This window comes from Malaclemys terrapin, chromosome 9, assembly GCF_027887155.1.
Source record: "Malaclemys terrapin pileata isolate rMalTer1 chromosome 9, rMalTer1.hap1, whole genome shotgun sequence".
NCBI lineage: Eukaryota > Metazoa > Chordata > Testudines > Emydidae > Malaclemys > Malaclemys terrapin.
The window spans coordinates 100,855,482-100,875,523 of record NC_071513.1 but is presented as its reverse complement, the minus strand read 5'-3'; the positions used below and the strand labels follow the sequence as shown (position 1 = coordinate 100,875,523).

Genomic DNA, 20,042 nt, shown 5'->3' with positions numbered 1-20,042 from the left:
GTATGTGTTTACTGCAAAGATTTTCGTTTCATGTAATGAAAGAATTCACATATTTTACCATTACTCACAGTACCAATATAAAAGCTTGGGCAGAACCCACTCAGGATGCTTCTTCCAGATGGTCAATTTAACTTCAAGCTTGTGTGGACTGGCTTGCTTTTGTCCATGTCTCCATCCCTGCCAGGCACCATGAAAGTAGATATATCTGAAGTGGATAAGAGAGATGGCATAGAATTCTTTGTTGCTCATGTGCTGATTATATCACTTACCAGTCTCTTTTAGTGGCTCCCACAGTGGCTTCACTTGCAAATTGAGCAAATATGTGTGGAAGAGAATAGATTTCTGCAGGAGCCAATGGAGAAGATGAGCTGCTGCCCAAAATCAGAATTTCTTCTAGAATTTCTGAGATGAAAGAACAGAACAACTCATGCACAATATAGTGTACTCCAGTTAATGCCCATAGGCAAGTCAACAGAGCCTTTGGTCAATGATATCAAAGGCTACTGACCGAACTAAAAATAATCAGAATATATATATCTGACCTTTGTCTTTTGCTCTGTGGCGGTTGTATAGTGACCCTGGGCAATTGGAAAAAGCATGGAATTAAACCTGAGTTGATGTAAAGCTGGTTTCAAAGCTAGTGTGACAGTTACCAAGCTAGCTGCACCACAGTCCTTTCTCAGGGTCTCACCGAGTGCACCCCAACAGGCGTCAGGCCTTGTGGCCTTGCCCCTTCTGGGGTGGACTTCTTTGAAAGTGTGTGCCTGTGGCTGTCTTATCTCTTAGGTTATGTGTGCACTGCAGCTGGGAGGTGTAATTCCCAGCTCGGGTAGACTTCCATGTGCTAGCTCTGCTTAAACTAGCATGCTAACAATAGCGGTGTGGCTGCATGGGCAGCTGCTCGGATTAACTGCCTGAGTACGTACCTAGGATCTCAGGGCATGTCTACACGGATCGGCGGGTAGTGATTGATCTATCAGGGATCGATTTATCGCGTCTAGTGTAGACGCGATAAAATCGATCCCCAATCGCTCTGCCGTCGACTCTGGAACTCCCACCGCGGCGAAAGGTGGAAGCGGAGTCGACGGGGGAGCGGCAGCGGTTGACTCGCCACCGTCCTCACGGCCAGGTAAATCAACGTGAGAGACGCCATAGCTGAAGTTGCGTATCTTGGGTCGACCCCCCCCAGCTAGTGTAGACCTAGCCTCAGAGGGATTGTACCCAGGCAACTAGCTCAAGCTGGTGGAGTTCTGGAGCTGATGGGAGCACCTTTGGGGATGGATCTATCGCGTATAGACGAGACGCGATAGATCGATCCCTGATAGATCGATCGCTACGATCCAGCGGGTAGTCTGGACGTACCCTAAGTTGCATTTCCTGCCTAGACCAACCCCCAGCTCTGGTCTGACTTAACCTTTGAGTTCAAGGAGGCAGCAGTACAAAACTGAAGAGGGAAACAGTCACATAGCATTCATAAGAATAATGCAGATATCACATGTAGAAGTTTCACTGCAATTTTATGCAAATATAAAAATCTCTGATTAAGTGGACAAACTTGTAGTGCTGCTAGTGAAATCAGAAGCACTAAATCATTGTAGATTCTGACAGGAGAAAATTTTGGCTTCTTTATATATAAATATTTCTAATTGAAAATTTTGCTGCTTGCCCACACTGCCCTTTTTTTTATTTTTTTGGACTCATGTAAAGTTATCCTAAACACAATACTAGTGCCCTCTCCTATGTTTTACCCAGTTTTTAAAACTATTGCTTTATTTAATTGTTACTACTATTTTCAATAGAGAACTGGTTCCCTGCCTTTCAGACGATTGTATCAGTTTACCAGGATAAGATATTGACTGTACCGATCCAGTGTCTGTAGACTCCTGTTAAGTTATGTGACCTTTAACCTTTGGGCTGTTCCAGCCCAATCTCTTAGCTGTGAGACTGAAATGTGGAGCGCTCAAGCTCAACACTGGATCATGCATGACTGAATGGAAAGGAGGCCGCAGCAGTGCCTCCCAGGAGCCTAGCACTAGGTTCAGTGTTGAGGCAGGGAGGGTAAGTCTGGAATGCGAGACATAAAAGTTTGAAGTACTGGTACATGGATCACTGGAGGAAGAATCATTTGTACTGATTAAGTTTTGAAAGACTCTGGTAGTTCTGTTCCGCGAATAGAAAGGAGATTGACATATATGCATGTATTACACTGTGACTTCAGAACTCTGGCTGTAAGTGATGATCTCTTCATGTCAGTGGCACATCTTATTCCCCTTATTTTTATGGATAAATTTATTTTCATTACAAAAAGACACTGCATTTCAAGTGATTATTGCACTTCTCAGGTGGTTAGCTACTCTACCTTCAGCTTCATGCCTTATGCATTGGAACCCAAGCATGCTGTAAAAATGTCCTGCCCACTGTCTTACTGCTTAATTATTGCTGCTTGCAGCCAGCTAGTCAGTGAGGAATAGGATCTGCAGTCTCTTCTGATTTCTTAAAGGCTGTTGTCTGTAATGAACATATAAAGCCCTGAGCAGTCAGTAACCCTCTGTTTTTCTGAGGGGAAAGCGTGGGAACTGTGAACTGTAACTGTGAATTTCTGAGTTACCAGACGGTCTCAGTGATGATGAAGTATTTTTCAAAAGCTGTAATTGAATAGGAGGGATAGAATATGAAGAAAATAGAATCAAACAGTATTTTTCCTTTTGGATTAAAACTATTGAATTTTGATCTTCAATTTTAAGTGCTTGTTCAGTGCAAAATTGGTTTCTCTTTAGATTTTCAGGATACTGATGTAGTCATGATTAAAGTGGAATTATTGTAGTGTGTCATGTGGGAACCAGTTTCTCATTTTATTTCTCCTTTTATAATTTAAAAAAATCAGTGCTTTTGATCCAGTATTTAGGTGTTGTGAATTATTGGCTTAAATGTGGTCATTATGTAGACTGTTACATGTGCTACCTAAAGTTTTCTTTCCCCAGCTGGTCTGTAATTGAAAAACAATATTACCATTGTCTGTATAATGTGTAGTACTTTGTTAGGATATTTTTTTGCCTTAAAAGTAGACTACAATGTCTTGTAGCTATGTATTCCCGGGGCCACTGTATGCATTAACTCTTTCTATAGAACAAAAGGCATAACACAGCTAATACATTTAAAAATCCAGAGGTTTTTTTTAACTACACTGAACAATTTTAGGATTATTCTTTTCTCCTCTCACCCAAAAGAAGTGAGTTGTGGTTCCCTTCCCATCTTTGTTGCTGAAGGATCCCTAATATGAATATTATCTTTGTTTAGCATCACTGAGTTCCATTCTTGCCTTCATTCCAGATGCCATCCCCAGACTTTAGTACATGACTTAAATCTTTTACAAACTCAGAGGAACAAACATAGTGCTAGATCCTGCACATTGGTCCATACAGTCAGAGCCCCAGTAACTTAAATGAGGCTCTGTGTAGGGTTAAGGATCCGCCTGTGAATCCTTTTGCAGATGTGTACATAAAAATAAGCATATTTCACTTCTGCAGCTCTTGTTCCCTCATCCTTTATCCCTGAGTTCTTCTTTGAGTAACGTCCCTATGGGTGCTCCATTTCATGTGTGCTCACACCCCTTTCGCCTTTAATTGGAGATTTTAGGTTGCGGTGTCTGTTCAGCCCACACGTGTTCTATGCTTCCTCATGCCCCGCTCTAAGGCTATACAGTGCTGTGTGAGCGAAACACCCTCGGTTCTTTCTCCGCTGCCTTGGCCTGAGATGGAGCATTAGTGTGCCTTACTTTGAAATCTCTTAGCGTAGTTACCCTTCTTTATTTTATTGTTTAGTTATTTTATTTACCTTTTATTTAGGAATTTAGGGGATCTTTCTCTTGATCCCTTTCCCGTTTTGGAAGGGGGGCCTTCCCTTGCTAGATGTCATTGCCCTGGGGTATGCCAGGATCTCTGGGCTTCAAACAGTGCATCTGTTGCCAGGAGTGCGTCTTGGTCAGCGACAGGCATTCCTGTTGTATCCGCTGCTTTGGAAAGTCTGATGTCCCACAAAAGTGCTCCATCTGCTCTGCATTTAAGGGTGAGTCAAGAAAAAATCAGGAGCTAAAACTGAGACTCTTAATGATGGAGCATTCCCTCCAATTGGCCTCAGATCCAGGCCGGAGTACACCCTTCCCCCTCTGGGCATCAGTTGCTGAGTGAACACAATGCCCCGTCAACTTCGTCACGTTCACCTGAATCTACCCAAGGTAAATCAATGAAGAAGACCCATAGAAAACTGAGTCACTCTCCACAGGAAGAATCCACCTCAAAAATACTTCTGTCACTGCAATGCAAGACTGCTGCAGAGACCTCATGGGTCTCTGGGTATGTCTGAGGCTGCAGACACTCAGTACCGATTCTGTGCCTGGGGCTCCAGGCTCAGCAGAGAAAAAGGGCAACAAGCATGCCTTGGTACTGAAACCTTCAGTGCTTCACAAGCAGGACCATGCATCATCAAAGCTTTCCGCCTCTAAGAGAATGGTACCCAGAATTCCTTTGGTACCATCAACATCTAAGACTGCCTCAATACTGGGAAGATGTTGTGTCTCTCGTATGGTCTGAAAGCCTCCCAAGGCCTCACATCAGTACTGACTACTTCAACCAGAGTGGATTTACCAGAGCAGCGTATGGCCTCGGTACTGACAATAGTCCCACTCTTCAAATCCACCTGGTACCACAGGAGTTCAGATTTTCAAAGGATCTACTTGTTTCGGAGGAACCGGAATCTCCCTTGTTAGTTGGTAGCGAAAGGTTCGGTACCGAGACAAGCACGATCACTGAAGTGGGACCTTTTTTAAGTACCACTTGACTCTCCAATGCCTTTAGAGAGTCCTGGGGCTCCCCCACTTGAAGAGGAGGAATTTTCCTCCAATTCAGATATTTCAATCCAGGGGGTCCCTGACGCTTCAGACAAGGAATTTCCATCCTGACACTTTTGACAAGAGTAGGGATTTGTACCACAGATAGACCCATGTTCCCCCAACCTGGTTTGAGCACCAATGGTTACCACCCCCAATGCCTTTCGAACCTCTCCAGTGGCCATACTGGGTTCCTTGGGCTGCAAATCATCTGCAATTGTACATGCCCATAGTCTCTCTCATGGGGAGTATAGAGGGAGAGGCTCCCCTACTCCAACTGCTTTTCTTCCATTAACTCAGGCACAAGAATCCTTTGAAGAGCAGGAGGCCTGGACAGATAAAGAAGTTTCTCCCCAAACAAATATTCCTTCATCTTCCCCAGGTGAAGCGGTTATGCCTCCCCAACCAACTATGGCTGATGACTTCAGACACGTCCAAGAGTTAATGAAGCACATTTCAGATTCCCTCCAGATCCCTTGGAAGAGGTCACAGAGTCATAACATAAGGTCCTGGACATCCTCCAATGGATTCCCTGCACCTGAGTTGTCCTGCCTATTAATGAGGCTCTGAATCCTGCCAAATCCATCTGGCAGATCCCTGCAACGATTCCACCAGCTTGTAAAAGGGCCTATAAAAAATATTATGTCCCAGCTAGAGACTCCGAATTTCCGTTCACCCATCCAACACTGAACTCCCTGGTTGTGGAAGCAGTGAAAAAACATGGCAAACAACATCGTGCAAAGACCACACTGTATGATAAGGACCAAAAACACCTTGATCTATTCGGCAGAAAGACTCATCTGTGACTCTTCAATTTAGCATCACACACTATCAAGCTCTCATGGCTAAATACAGTCATTCAAGTTATAGCAAATTCACAACCTTTACTGAGCATGGCTGATGAGCATGACCAGTTTCAGGCTATTATTAACTAGCGTCAGCTGTTAACTAAAATAAAGCTAAAGGACTTATTGGATCCAGCCAACACTGCCCCTCTACAGCAGTAGTCATGTGGAGGGCTTTCTGTCAATACCTCGATGACTGGCTGGTTATGGGCTGGTCCTACAATGGGGTTTTTGATGCCATAAAGACAATGGGATCCCTGTTCTGCAAACTAGGGTTAAGCTCAACATCCAAGAAATCCCCTTTGAGCCCCATACAAAGAATAGATTTCATAGGCGCCTCCTTGGACGCTACACCAGCCAGGGCTTATCTTCCTCTCCAACAGATTCTCGATGTTAGCAAATCTTGTCTCAAACATTTAAATCAGCCTACAGACATCAATAAGAAGTTGTCTTCAATTCCTTGGACATATAGCAGCCTGCACCTTCAAAGATGGAGTCTGGAACATACCATCACAGTGTTTCCAGAGCTGACTCAGGATTGTTTATACTCCAAACAAACACAACTTGAACAAGTTAATGTCGGTTCCTCGCCAGGTCTTAGTCTCCACTCAAATGATGAAGGGTCCTAGACAATGTCTGCATGGGGATTCCATTTGTTCAGTCTCCTCCCTCTATCATCATAATGATGGATGCATCTGTGATGAACTGGGAAGTGCAACAGGTATTGTTGAACAGTAGGAAAGATTCCATGAAATACAATTACCTCCACAAATGGAAAAGATTTAGCATGTGGTGTGTCCAGAAGTGTTTCACCTGTTCATTCTCCCCCCTTGATCATCCTTGATTACCTCCTAGTGCTGAAAAAGTTAGGATTATATATGAGCTCTATCAGAGCATGTCTACACTTAGGGCAGAGCGTTCGATCCACCGGGGGTCGATTTATCGCGTCTAGTGAAGATGCGATAAATGGACCGCCAAGCACTCTCCCGTCGACTCTGGTACTCCACCAGAGCGAGATGTGTAGGCGGAGTCGACGGGGGAGCAGCAGCAGTCAACCTACCACAGTGAAGACACCACAGTAAGTAGCTCTAAGTACGTCGACTTCAGCTACGCTATTTTCTTAGCTGAAGTTGCATAACTTAGACTGACTTAGTCCCCCCTCCCGCCGCCCAGTATAGACCAGGCCTCAGTGTGCACTTGGCAGCTGTAACAGCCTTTCATTCAGCAGTTGAGGGATTCTCACTCCTCACCCATCCTACAACTGTAAGATTCTGAGAGGATTGGGAAACTCTTTCCCCCAAGTTAAGAAATCCATTCCTATCTGGGATTTGACTGCAGTACTTTGATGCCCTATGCCCCCCGTTTGAGCCAATGGCTACCTCTTCCCTCATTAATTTATCTCAGAAGATTTTTACCTAAGGTGTCATATGAGCTGCACATCAACCAGATTATCCACCCTCCATTTTCCCCCCCAAAGACTCATCAGTCCAGAGCAGAGGCCTTTTTTACACACTCTGGATGTTGGAAGGGCATTAGCCTTTTATTTCGAAAGGACTAAGTCGTTTAGGAAGTCACGCAGACTGTTCGTGACTGTTGCTGATAGATCCCAAGATTCAGCGATTTCTACCTAGAGACTCTCCAGGTGGATTTCTGATTCTGTTCTTTTGTGCTATAACTTCATATATTCAGCTCTTTCAAGGTTGTTGGCCCATTCCATAAAAGCCGTAGCTACTTCTACGACATTACTCAAGAATGTTTCTGTTCTGGATATTTGTAAGGCTGCCACTTGGTCTTCCATACGTACCTTTTCCAAGCATTATGCAGTGGTCCAGTCTTCTAGATCAGATGCTGCCCTTGGAAATGCTGTATTGTATTCAATCTTGGACTTGGTTCCAGAGACCCCCCTCCAGCTGGGGGTACTGCTTGGTAGTCACCTGAAGTGGAGCACCCAGAGGGACACTACTCGAAGAAGAAGAGGTTACTTGCCTTGTGCAGTAACTGGAATTCTTCACTGTGTGTGTCCGTATAGGTGTTCCATTACTTGCCTTCATTCCCCTCTGCTTCAGAGTTTCCTCTGGGGACTTGGCAGTGGAGAAGGAACTGAGGGCAGTTCACCCATGTAGCCTTATGTATCTTCAGAGCAGGGCATAAGGAAGCATAGAATTGCATGCATGGGCTGAATGGGCACTGCTACCAAAAATCTCCCATCAAAGGCACAAGTGGTATAAGCATACTTGAAGTGCAGCACCCACATCTCAAAGAACCACCATTATGGCACATTCTGAGTAACCTCTCCTTGGGTATGTCTACACAGCAATTAAAAACCCGTGACTGGCCTGAGCCAGCTGGCTCAGGCTAAGGGGCTGTTCAATTGCAGTATAGGTGTTTGGGTTCGGGCTGCAGGCTGGGCTCTAGGACCCTGCGAGGTGGGAGAGTCCCAGAGCTAGGGCATCAGCCTGAGCCTGAATGTCCACCACAATTAAACAGCCTCTTAGCCTGAGTTCCAGGAGCCTGGGCCAGCCACGGGTGTCTAATTGCAGTGTAGACATACCCCCTGTGTCTAACTAGGACTGCAAACTCCTTAGGACTGTAGTCTGTCTCGTTTTTCTATAAAGCACCATAACTCTATGGTGCTGCATAAATAATAGTAATAACAGTCATTTTAAAATAATTGTTTCCTGGATGAGGGATTTTTAAACAGAGGGACAACTAGAGATCAGTACCAGTGAGAGAATGACCTACAATTAGCTATGCTTGGGTGGAGCAATCAGCTTCCTGACATTCTTACTTGTGAATTATGCAGTAATTGCTGTTTCCCTGGGGCATCAAGTGCCAGCAGGACAGTTGATCCATTGTGAAATGCCATCTGCAGTGGATCAGACAAGTCCCATTGTTCTACTGCTACTGTCGCTATCTGTAGCAGTTGCCAGATTCGACATCTGTGATGGCCACGCTGCTGAACTGTGTAGTCTCTGTACCCACTTAGAGCAGGAAAAGCACCATACAGCCCCTTATGTTATGGTTTATATTTTCATCCCTTCATTGCACATATGTAATGTCTGTGACTAGGCAAGTCATTGACAAGTCAATTTAATGAGTGAAAACTATATTTGTATATCATTCAAGTGATGATATGTTTCATTTGAAACATCTGTGGTGTCTTTTATGGAGTATTTTAGATTAATAATGCATGATACAGAAAAGAGATGTATAAAATATACATTTTGAATGTTGTCATACTTCTTCTAAAAGAGGTGCATGCTCATTCCTATACATTTATATGTATGTGTAATAAATACACATGTATGGTTGTGGTTCCCTCTGGGGACAAAATGGTTTTGGGGATGGGGTTGGGAAGAGTCGTTCAACTAAAACACCCGAGTAACATAAAATGAACTGACTTGCTAAAGGAGAATTTAGTAGGTCAGTTTGCCAAAAAAAAAAAAATACGTTTGTCAGAATTGTTTGGGGGATAGGCTTAGATCAGCTCTTGAAAGCACAAGGCAGCTGCATCATGTCAGTTGGCTAACAGTTGGGAATGTTTGTAGTTGGAAGAACATATCCTCTTAGAAAGTATTATGCATGGTGAATGCCATGTGACAACTTCTAATGTGTTGTGGACACCGCTCAGCTCTGCTCAACAGTTAACTCCATTTTCAGCTCTGTCACAAGTAGGAATTTTTCAGTGACATTTACATTATAGTGACTAAAATTATCTGCTTGACAGCCATGAGGAACTGTACTCCAGTCGTCCCTATGGAGCACTAGATTCTGGTTTCAATAGTGTGGACAGCGGAGACAAAAGATGGTCAGGGAATGAAGTAAGTGTAGTTTCTTTATTTTTGTTGGGTGGCAATATTTGTACAGGAAACAAATAATGAAGCCATAGATTTGGAAGAATATTCAGGGAGTGGTGCTTATGTATAATAAAAAATGTAATTTCCATAGTTCACAGATTACTTTTGATTTCCTGGAAAAAGAATTAGCACCATTTTTATATTAAATGGATCTTTTGTTCTTTTACTAATATTTTTTATTGAAACATTTTTAAAAATCAAAACAAAAGTGTAAACCTAAGAGAAAATATAGAAGAGCACTTGGTAGAAATGAATTAATATAAACAAGTGATAAGAAAAATTACAAAAAGATGAGCTAGTTATTGCATTATATTAGCATATGTAATCTTTATCCATTACTCAAGAGCTTCTGTTTAATTAAAATAAAATCAGGTAAACAGAGCACAGATTTTCCGAATTAGATTTTATATGTAGCTTTTTCAAATGGCCAAATAGATTGTCTCTTAACCACTTAGAAGAAGCAAGATCAGATCTCCAAGGAAGAAGGGTACTGGGAGAAAGCCAGGAGCCAGCCTGTTCTGTCCTGTTGGGGAAGCTATGCAAATGGCTGCAACCCAACCCTGGGGTGTTCTTGCGAACTGTGCTCTTAGCCTGGTGTTTACAAGGGCCTTCAGAATCCAGCCTGGAATGTTTTTAGCATATGTATTCATTTCAGAGGGAAAATAAATTAAAACTATAGACAGACTCTTCATGGAAGAGAGGTCCTAAATCGACCTGATTTAAAAACGGTACATTTCAGTTGTGTCTCTTTTAAATTAATAGTTTTAGGGAGCAAAATCCAGCAGGACTGGTGGAGTGGAGGCCCAAGTTAGAAAACTAACTGAAAGATGATGCCCAGGATGAGAGTGTGTGGTTTTTTTTGTCTGTTTTTTAAAGCCTACAGATGAGTTCTCAGACCTCCCTCTGCGAGTGGCAGAGATCACTAAAGAGCAGAGACTGCGAAGAGAGAGAGAGTACCAGGAGAACCGAGGGAGCACGGTTGTAACTAATGGTGGAGGTAAATAGCAGTCTTTGATAGCTAATTATTCAGGTGGTTGTCATAACTGAAGCTCCAAAATGTATATTTGGAAGTTATAGGTAATTTGTTGTTTTAAGCAAAAGAAGTGGTGGAGGCTCAATATATTTATAATCACACACACAAATTACATTTAAAGAACATTATTAGGGTTGCAAAATCAAGCACTGAAAAGTTAAAAAAGACCAGAAGGTAAGGTTGCTTGTGCAACCTTAATTCAGCCCCTTTCTGCATATGCATTATGATACCATCTTTAATTACATGATCACATACTGCTTTTTGCACGATATTGACACTCTCATGAGTCATCAGCAGGATTGGAACCTTCAGATCTGGCGCACAGATCTCTGCCACTTGAGCTGACAGAGTAACTGGTAACTGTAGGAGGTTGTCATCCTCTGTGAGGACCAGCACTAGAGGGGGATGGGACACTTTGTCGGTGGTTTTCACAGCTATTTTCTGACAACAGAGGAATGGTGAGACTCAAGAATCTTGGGTTCTATTCCAGGCTTTGGAGGAGAGTGTTTTCTAGTGGGCACAGAGCCTTCCGTGTCTCACTGGCCCCTCCTCCCCCAGTATGACTCCTTCTGCCCTCTCCCCTCCAACCTGTGCCTATCACAGACCTGTCTCTTCTCCACCCCGGCTTCTTATGCCAGTTCTGTTCTCTTTATCTACTCAGTCAGTTGCCACACCTCAGACTTGGTAATCCTGGGCTCCTTTTCTCTTCTCAGATTTCTCTCTCTCCTCAATCTTGGCCTCCAGTAATATCTCCCCACCCACATTCCCCAGTTCATTCTCCCTCCTCAGACTCCTCTTCCATTCTGTGTTCCCCCAGTTTCTTGTCCCAGTCTCTTCTCTCAGTCATTTGCAGTTCACCACCACCACCACCCTGGCTCCACATCAGATGTCTCTCCCCCCCCCTCCCCCCCGCATTGGTTCTCAGTCCCAATCTTCTCCCCCTCACCCCCCCCAGCTCCTCATCTGATCTCAGTCTTCTCCCAGTCCCAATCTCCTTTCCCAGCCAGTCCCAATCTTCCCACCCCAGTTCCCAGTCCCTGTTTCTTCTTTCTCCCCATCCACTTGTCTCAGTCTCTTCCCTCTCCCCACCAGCTCCTTGTTCTAATCTCCTCCTTCTGCTGCAATATATTTTTCCCTATCCTCATTCGCATAAACGGCTGAGCCATTTTGTCTGAAAATTAATTCTCCCCCCCCCCCCCCCCCCCCCGAGGTAGACATTCAGCATGAAACATTTCAGTACAGACAGTTTGGCAAAGTTATCTTATATAGGAAGTGCTAGCAGCCTTTGTACCAAACAGTGCTACCAGCACTGCCTACAATATCAACTTATTGTTAATTGGTTTTTCACACACATGGTCTTTCACAATGCTTTAGAGTTAACACAGCTGTTAAATAATATAATGGAGAGTGAGATAAATTAGAGTTAAATAGCTAAGGGAGAAAAGAGGTTTTCACTTAAGATTTTTAATGAGGTGGAGATTCAGTGAGGCAGAAAGATCCAGGGAAGCTGTTTTGGATGGCTGGAGTTTCAGAGGAGATGGTTCTGACACTTACAGTAGCCAGATTGTGAGGTGAGGCAAAGGAGGTCTGCTCTAGACAAGGAGGAATGGGGAATAGAGAGTGATAATGTCTGGGGGAAAGGCAGGAGCAAGTTTTTGCAGGATTTTAAAAACAAGGAAGCAATAATGTTTGAAGTAGGTAATCTGAGTTGAACTTGTGCCTGCCATTTCATCCTGAGTGATATCCCTTTCAAAACACCTGCATCTAGACCCCTCATAATGACCTCTCTTTCCCCATGTCTTCATCAGTGCTAACATGAGCTTTCTGATAAGAGATGATGAAGTGTGGCAAATGAAGACCTACTGGGGCGGGGGGAAAGGGGGATGGGAGTCCTCGGGGTATTTTTGACTCTGGATATCCAATCTGTCAGCACAGTGCTTTTCACTAGGCTTTTTGTTTAATGTCATGACACTTGAAAGCCCCGTGCAGAAACTTACAAAAGCAGTGATGAATAAAAAATGCCCCAGATAGCAACATGGCCATGGGCAGAAATGAGAGCAGAATTGTGCCCTGTGCTTCATACTCATTTAATTTCTGTGGTTCCCTAATTTTAATTCCTTCCTTCCTCTTTGGTTAATAAAATGTCTGTAGCCTGAGTGTTTTTGTGTTGCTTTCTTTATTGTCTGTTTCTTTGCCACATACCTTTTTCATATTTAAAGCAACCTCATGCAATTAACTTGGTCACACTATTCTCTGTTTTATCATCATCAGACTCTGTCTAGAGCCTGACATTTCATACTGAGCAAGTGTTAACCTAGGCTCTCCTCAGTGCCTTTATTAATGAGGAAGTAGAGCCTAGATAAATTAATCAGTATACTCCTAATGACATGTTTATTTTGTTGTAAATTGATGGTAATTGCTTGCTTCTCAGATATGTCCAAGACACAGAAGTAAAAATTGTAGCCAATGGCCTTTGTTAACAATGAATTGGGAAGGATGACATTGCTTTTGCAATAATTAAGAAACTACATAGAATCGTATTTTTAAAATTACTACATTTGGCATATTTTTTTCTCATTGCTTTTAAATCTGTTTAAGATTATTTCAAAATCTGACATTTAACAACTATTAGTGAACCAGGCAGAGCTCAAAAGCTGTCAGCTTAACCTTTCCCAGGTGGAGGAAAAGTGAAATCAGACATTAGTTGCTGAGTCTGCTGCTATGTTTTCTCGACCACTGGTCATCTAATGATGGGTGTTTCCTTTGTGCATGTGTGTCTAGTGGAACACGATCTGGATCAGATTGACTATATTGATAGCTGTGCCACGGAAGAGGAAGAGGAAGAGGTGAGGCAACCCAAGTGCATGGAGTCAGAGAGCCTCAGCTCACAATTCATGGCCTATATTGAACAACGGCGAATCTCTCATGAGGTGGTGCTTTTATTTAAATTAGTTACGTTCCTAGACCCCAATGAAAGCCTTTGTGATGGTGTTAATATTTCTTGTCTGTAGAGGTTGACCTTGATAAACAATGTGACAGCTGGCTTGGAGCAACAGGCTTTGCCTTGTGGAGGATCTGAGTTTGAGTCCTGAGATGCTACAAACTACACCTGTATCAGACACTCAGAATGATTCTACGGGCGGCTGTACTGAGTTCTGTTCAAAGGCAAAATTCCTGCAGGATGTGGGGGGAGTAAATGGGGTTCCCAAAGGAACCCTTCCCTCAGAAAACATTGAAGTTGATGCTTCCCATATGTGCTTGCACCCAGGCAACCACTCATGTCTCCTTCATTTGGTAATACCTAGTAAATGCTGGCTTGTTTGAGGTCAAAACATAGCTAATGTGTTGATCTCTGTCAGCACAAGGACTTATTATAGGGATCTTTCAGCTATGTTAATTTGGTGGGGCTTTCCTATGGATTGTAAATTAAATGCCAATAAATTTACCAGAGTGGGCATCCCTTTTAATTGCGAATTTTAAATGAAAAAGAGGATTTGTTCTAAAGTCTGATATTTTGTAACAGAGGATGGCTTGCTCCATGTTAACATCTTGAGTAATGCTCTGTAAAATCACCAAGCATACAACCTGGGAACGCATATGCACAAAGTTTTGAGCAAAAATTCTGTGTTTAACTATGTGACACGATATTTTTATGAGTCAATCCCAGGAGACAGTAAATGGGCAATAAATAGGGTTATTTAAAGGTTGTTAAAAACCTGTAAGGAGACTTGATTACAAGTGGCTAAAAACAAGTATAAGCATCCTTAGGCTATAGCTTTTTTTTTTTTTTTGGCTTAAAACCCGTGGTCTTGGTCCTTATTATTGCAGACAAACCTGAACAATGTACGTTTTGTTTCTATCCTCGAGTAGCCTGCTGTTTTGAAGGTAGTCTGTGGTATGTGAGCTGGAATGGCACACTAGAAATCTGAGCGCTATCACTGTTCCAGCAGTAGCATTTCAAGTTGTATTGTGGGTCAGACAACAAGCTCCCATTTCCCCAGAATGGGTCGAAGTGGTTCTTATTTGCTTTCCCGTAATTTGCTACATATTTGGTAGTATCATTTGTTACTAATTACTGCTTTTACTGCTCTTGTTCTGGTTCCAAATGATCGCATTGGGGGGAGGCATGATCACTCCTACACAGTTACAATGCAATTGTCTTGAGTCCTTGTTTAATTTTAGTATACCTCCACCCCGATATAACGTGACCCGATATAACACGAATTTGGATATAACGTGGTAAAGTAGCATTCCGGAGGGGCGGGGCTGCGCGCTCCGGCGGATCAAAGCAAGTTCGATATAATGCGGTCAGATTTTTTGGCTCCCGAGGACAGCGTTCTGTCAGGGTAGAGGTGTACCTTGTGACCAAATATAGATTAGCATGCCCTTGACCAAAATTCCATGATTGTTTCTTTAAAACTGTATGACTCCCTGCAACTGGAAAACATCTTTGCTTTGGTTATCGTCGCTACTGTTATACATAAGGCAAGAGAAACTGATCCTTGCTGTGACAATCTGCACACAAGGAAGTAGAAAATTGTAAAGTTTCTGCATAAAACAAAAATTAAATGCAGGAAGCATTAAGCAATGTGACGTTGCCTTCTCTATGCCATGTTAATCTAAATTCATCCCCTGCGTGTAAGTGTAAAGGGGTCTCAGCACAGCAGGAATCTTACATAGTACATAAGCAACCTGTTCCAGATAACCTTCTATTTTGCTTCAAGCACTTAAGCAATACACATTGTGCTCAAATTCAAATGTATCTGTTCCTTCGTAAGTTCGTTTAATGCTTTGAGGAGGTAAAGATCTTTCTTCATTTCCTTTATTTTATCTTGTAAGAATCTCTTTAGGAGTCTAAAGCATGTCCTTGTTTTGTGCACTTCGTCATTCCCCTACTTACATTAGTGAAATCTGCAGTGACCCAGATTTCTATTGACAATGTATTGATTCTGCAAGTGCCTGTTTCTCTGGTTTGTCTATATGGTATCATCACAGAACATCAGCTGTTGAATCTTATTGTCTGAGAGAGCCTGGAATACACTATGCTAAAACTGTAGATGTGTACTTTGGTCTCCAACACCATACATCTTATAAGTTACATTAGTTATTTTATACCTACACCTCATCCACATAGCCTGGTAATTCTGTTTTTTACACTATAATTTATCAACAGGTATGCTTAATTTTGAAGTTCAACTTTCAGTAAATTACATGCAAGGTACAAAAATGATTCTGCATCATTTCCGATATCTTCCATTGGTTGTGTTTTATTTTGTTTCTTTGTCAGACATCTTAACGACCAGTAATCACACATTTGGATCTAGACAAATTGATGGAACCTACACTTCGTTTGGTTTAATCAAAATTCTTAGACTTGCAGACACAGCATTCTGAATACATTACTGACTTCATTGTCTTCTGTTTTGTTTGCTTAGGGCTCACCAGTAAAGCCAGTGCCCATCAGAGATTTTCAGAGAACAGAAGACACAAGACGATACTTGCATCAAAATAGGTAGAAGAACCTGATGAAAGTACATTTATTCATGATATTGCCAGTGGCATACATGTGCTTTATAGATGTGTTCGATAGGTGCCCTACTCTGAAAAATATACGATCTACATGATCATTTGAAACCAACACTTGATTTCACTGTGATGTTATGGCTGATATTTATACCTCCATAAACATTTCTGTTCTTTTCATAACTAGGCCAAATTGGCAGAAGAGCATACATTTCTCTTGCTAAAATACTGTAGATTGGGGGAAATTGTAGCTGAAAGTTACAGTTTAGATTGCACTGAGTGACACTGAACAGTGGATGTAGTTTTCTACTACTTAGTCAGAAATGTGCAACACTTTACAAACGGGCTATTGTTCCTGTCCCAGGAACTTACAGTCTAGGTAAAATGAGGAATGATGCGGTAAGGTGACAAAAACATTGCCTATAGTACAAAAGTTCACAGGTTTAACTAAAGTGACTTAAAAATCTATCTACTTAAATTCCAATACATTTAAACTGGTTTAACTTATGCTAATATCAATTTTTAGCTTAAGTTGGCAATTTATCAATGCAAGCTAAATCTGTATAAATTCTGAATTTAAGCTAAATCAATATAAGCAAGAATTAAAATGGTTTAAGTGAATCTATATGAGGAGTTTGCACTGGTTTAGTTAGATCAGTTTTTAAATTAAACAAGTGCACTTTGCTAGTATAGACAAAACCTCAAATGCCATGGAGGCAGGGCTGGCTCCAGGCACCAGCCGACCAAGCACGTGCTTGGGGCGGCACCTTGGGCTGGGGCGGCGCTCAGGTTTTTATTTATTTATTTATTGGGTGGGGGCTGGCGCGGCGTGGCGCTGGGGGGGCAGGGGCTGGCGCTCGGAGGAGGGGCGGGGGCTGGTGTGGGGGGGCGGGGGCTGGCGCTCGGAGGAGGGGCGGGGGTTGGCACGGTGCTCGGAGGGGGGTGGCTTCGGGGGGTGTGGCGTTCTGGGGGGCAGGGATTTCGGCGGCACTGGGGAGGGTACAGCGGCGCAGCGTGGCGCTTGCGGGGGGGTGGCAAAAAAGTTAGAGCCGGCCCTGCATGGAGGAAGGGAGATTAGAAGGAAAGGAAAGCAAGGATTACAGCAATAAAATCATATATTTGTTTGGAATGAATTAATGACACAAGCTTCTTGAGGGTTACACAGAATTTTTAGGATAGTCACTTTTGGAATAGTAAGGTTCATCCTTGTGGAAGAAGTGTGTGCTAAGCTGAGAGTTGGCGAGGATGGTAACATGGTGGGCAGGATAAAGAAGAGTATTTCAGGTTTAGGGAGTCAAATGGAAGGATGCCCAGAGACAAGAGCAGAAGGAGAGGAGATACAATTCAGTGTATTTATAGTGCCTCATTGGTGCAGTTGAAGTTAAGGTTCTGTCAGTTTTGATAGGTCACTGAGCGGTTTTTGCTTTTGGTTAAAACTGGATACGCAGGGACTGAGCAAAAAGTTGTTTGGTTTGTTTTTTGTTTTTTTGACTTGCAGGATAAAAATAGTCTTGGCTGTATATACCCTGTTTCCCCGAAAATAAGACATCCTCCGAAAATAAGGCCTACTTACAGTTTTGCCTCTCGTTGTAATATAAGGCATCCCCCCGATAATAAGACCTCCCCGATAATAAGGCATCCACCGATAATAAGGCATTTTTCATTTCTGAAAAATAAGACATCCCCTGAAAATAAGACCTAGCGCATCTTTGGGAGCAAAAATTAATATAAGACACTGTCTTATTTTCGGGGAAACAGGGTAGTAATATTAGAGCAGGGGGTCTCGCAGCAAATTTTTGGGTGGCCTCAGAGTGTGGCCACCAACTTTCGCTGGTGACCGCTCTGACTGTTTTTCCTAAAATAATTAACTTTAGGAAAAACAAATAAATATGCACATACAGGTGTCCAAATTATTTGTAATTTATGTAGGGTTTTTTTGCAGACTCGATAATTAAACATAATGTACAGTTATCTATTCTTTACTGGACCTAAACAGAATAGAAACACAAATAAGGTGCTTTGCATGTTTTCCTTTTTTTTTTTTTTTCCAGACCTGCTAGCTAGTAAGGCTGCTACTGTGAAAAGGTGAAAAGTGACATTTGTATATTTGTTAATATCATTTTTCATAACAGACTTGCCAGCTAGCTGGGAGGCTGTGAAAAGTGATATTAACAATATCACTTTTCACAGCAGACTTACTCTGCCCTGGCAAGCTGGGGGACAAATTAAGCCCTGGATGGGGAAGTGGGTAGGGGGCCAAGGGGCAATGGGGGGATAGATGGGAGGCTGCGGGAGTCAGGGGAGATGAGGGAGGTGAGCCCAGGGTGGGAGCCTGAGGCCCTGGTGCACAGATGGCGACTGGAGGAGGAGCGGGGGCCAGGGGCGATGTGTGGGGGGTGAGCCTGGAGTCCTGCGGCTGGGGGTTAGAGCCTGCTGCAGTATGGCCAGAGCCTGTCGCCCACCACCCCAGGGCTTAAGCCTGAAGCCTGAGCCCCACCGTCCCCAGGAAGGTGGGGAACTCATGCTGGCCGCCTGCTCCTACAGTGTTTGTGGCTCCAGAAGGGGACAGAGACCAGCCCCTGCTGGCGGCCCTGGGGGAGGGTAACCCACCACCCCTCACCCAGGAGACTGTGGCCGCAAGAAAAGCCCCTGGTGGCTGCATGCAGCCATGGTGGCCGCATTTGAGAAGCGCTGTATTAGAGTAAGACACACACTGGTTTTGGATACTTCACTCTTTATGCCCTAACTAGAAGCAAATTTTTGAAATGAACTTGGCAATTCCCTTAAATTGGACCTCTCTCTTCTGGCTATTATAGGGAAACTGAAACTAAGAACGACAGATATATTTTTCAAAAGCTGTTAGGCACATGGGAAGCAACTATCCTTCATGGATTTGTCTAAGGAATTTTGATTCATGCGGTTAATGTGCATGTGCAGTAGCTGTACTGACATCATAGATGGTAACTGATTCAGCATGTGTCAGAATTCCTGACCCTGTAGTGTCCACCAGTAAACTTTGAAATAATAGAGCAGCCTGCCATCTCCTCCACAAATGATGAGTGCCTTGGTCTGAAAGACTCTTTTTACCTGCCTTTTGATTTGTGTTTTACATGGAAATAACTTAAGAGACTTCACAAACATTGGACTGCGTGACACAGCTGAAGAAAATAGGACAAGACAAGTCAAGTTAGACAGGAGAGACCTTCTATTTACGTATACAAATCTTGGCAGTCTGCAATGACAATAAAGGAAATTATATAGTTCAATAGGGTTCAGATGATTTCAAAGTTTAACTCAGGGGCGGCAGCCGATCTTTAAGCAGAGGCTTGTAATCCAACATCTAAATTACAGCACATTCATATTACACTGCAGTGAAATAGAATTCTTAATGAAATACTAAAAAAATCAGACCATATTGTTGTTGCTTCCAAAATTAAGGAAAAATCACCATGCAAAATTAATTAGTGGGTTTTTTTTGAGGGGGGGGGTGGTGTTGTTGGTATTATGAAGTTCATAGTACTGGAATATGTTGCTTGTGCCAACCACATCAGTTGTAAACTGCTCCCACAACAATTTTCTGTAAATGCCTTGGCAAGAAGACTTTTTTTTTTTTCCTTCTCCAAAGCACACTGGAGCCATTAAAGCCCTTGTAAAGCTAGACGTAATTCAGACTTCATCTTAAGAGTAGCTAGTTAAATACAGCTTGCACAAGCGTGCAGTCTGTAAAAAGTTCCTGATTCAGCAATGCTATGTGCTACTTAGATCTGCATATGGAGTTTGGGTTTTGTTGCTCACTTCACCCAGTGTTCTTCCTGCCAGTCAACACAGTAATGGGTGCATCACGTATAGCATCTGACATGTAGAGCTTAATTTTAAAAATAGGCATCTTAAGTTGCGTA

At 42.9% G+C, this 20,042-nt stretch overlaps 1 protein-coding gene across 7 annotated transcripts in view; it reads left to right on the top strand.

The window, feature by feature from the left end:
- LRCH3 (leucine rich repeats and calponin homology domain containing 3) overlaps nucleotides 1–20,042 on the top strand; it is a 111,852-nt gene that overhangs the window by 58,511 nt on the left and 33,299 nt on the right. For 5 of the 7 annotated variants that reach the window (XM_054040136.1, XM_054040134.1, XM_054040133.1 and 2 more), the window contains exons 7-10: nucleotides 9,458–9,551; nucleotides 10,464–10,584; nucleotides 13,402–13,550; nucleotides 16,056–16,132. In XM_054040136.1, the coding sequence (XP_053896111.1) occupies nucleotides 9,458–9,551; nucleotides 10,464–10,584; nucleotides 13,402–13,550; nucleotides 16,056–16,132 (441 nt within the window). The remainder of the gene's footprint in view (nucleotides 1–9,457; nucleotides 9,552–10,463; nucleotides 10,585–13,401; nucleotides 13,551–16,055; nucleotides 16,133–20,042) is intronic. The other 2 variants (XM_054040139.1, XM_054040135.1) reach the window with 1 other exon arrangement.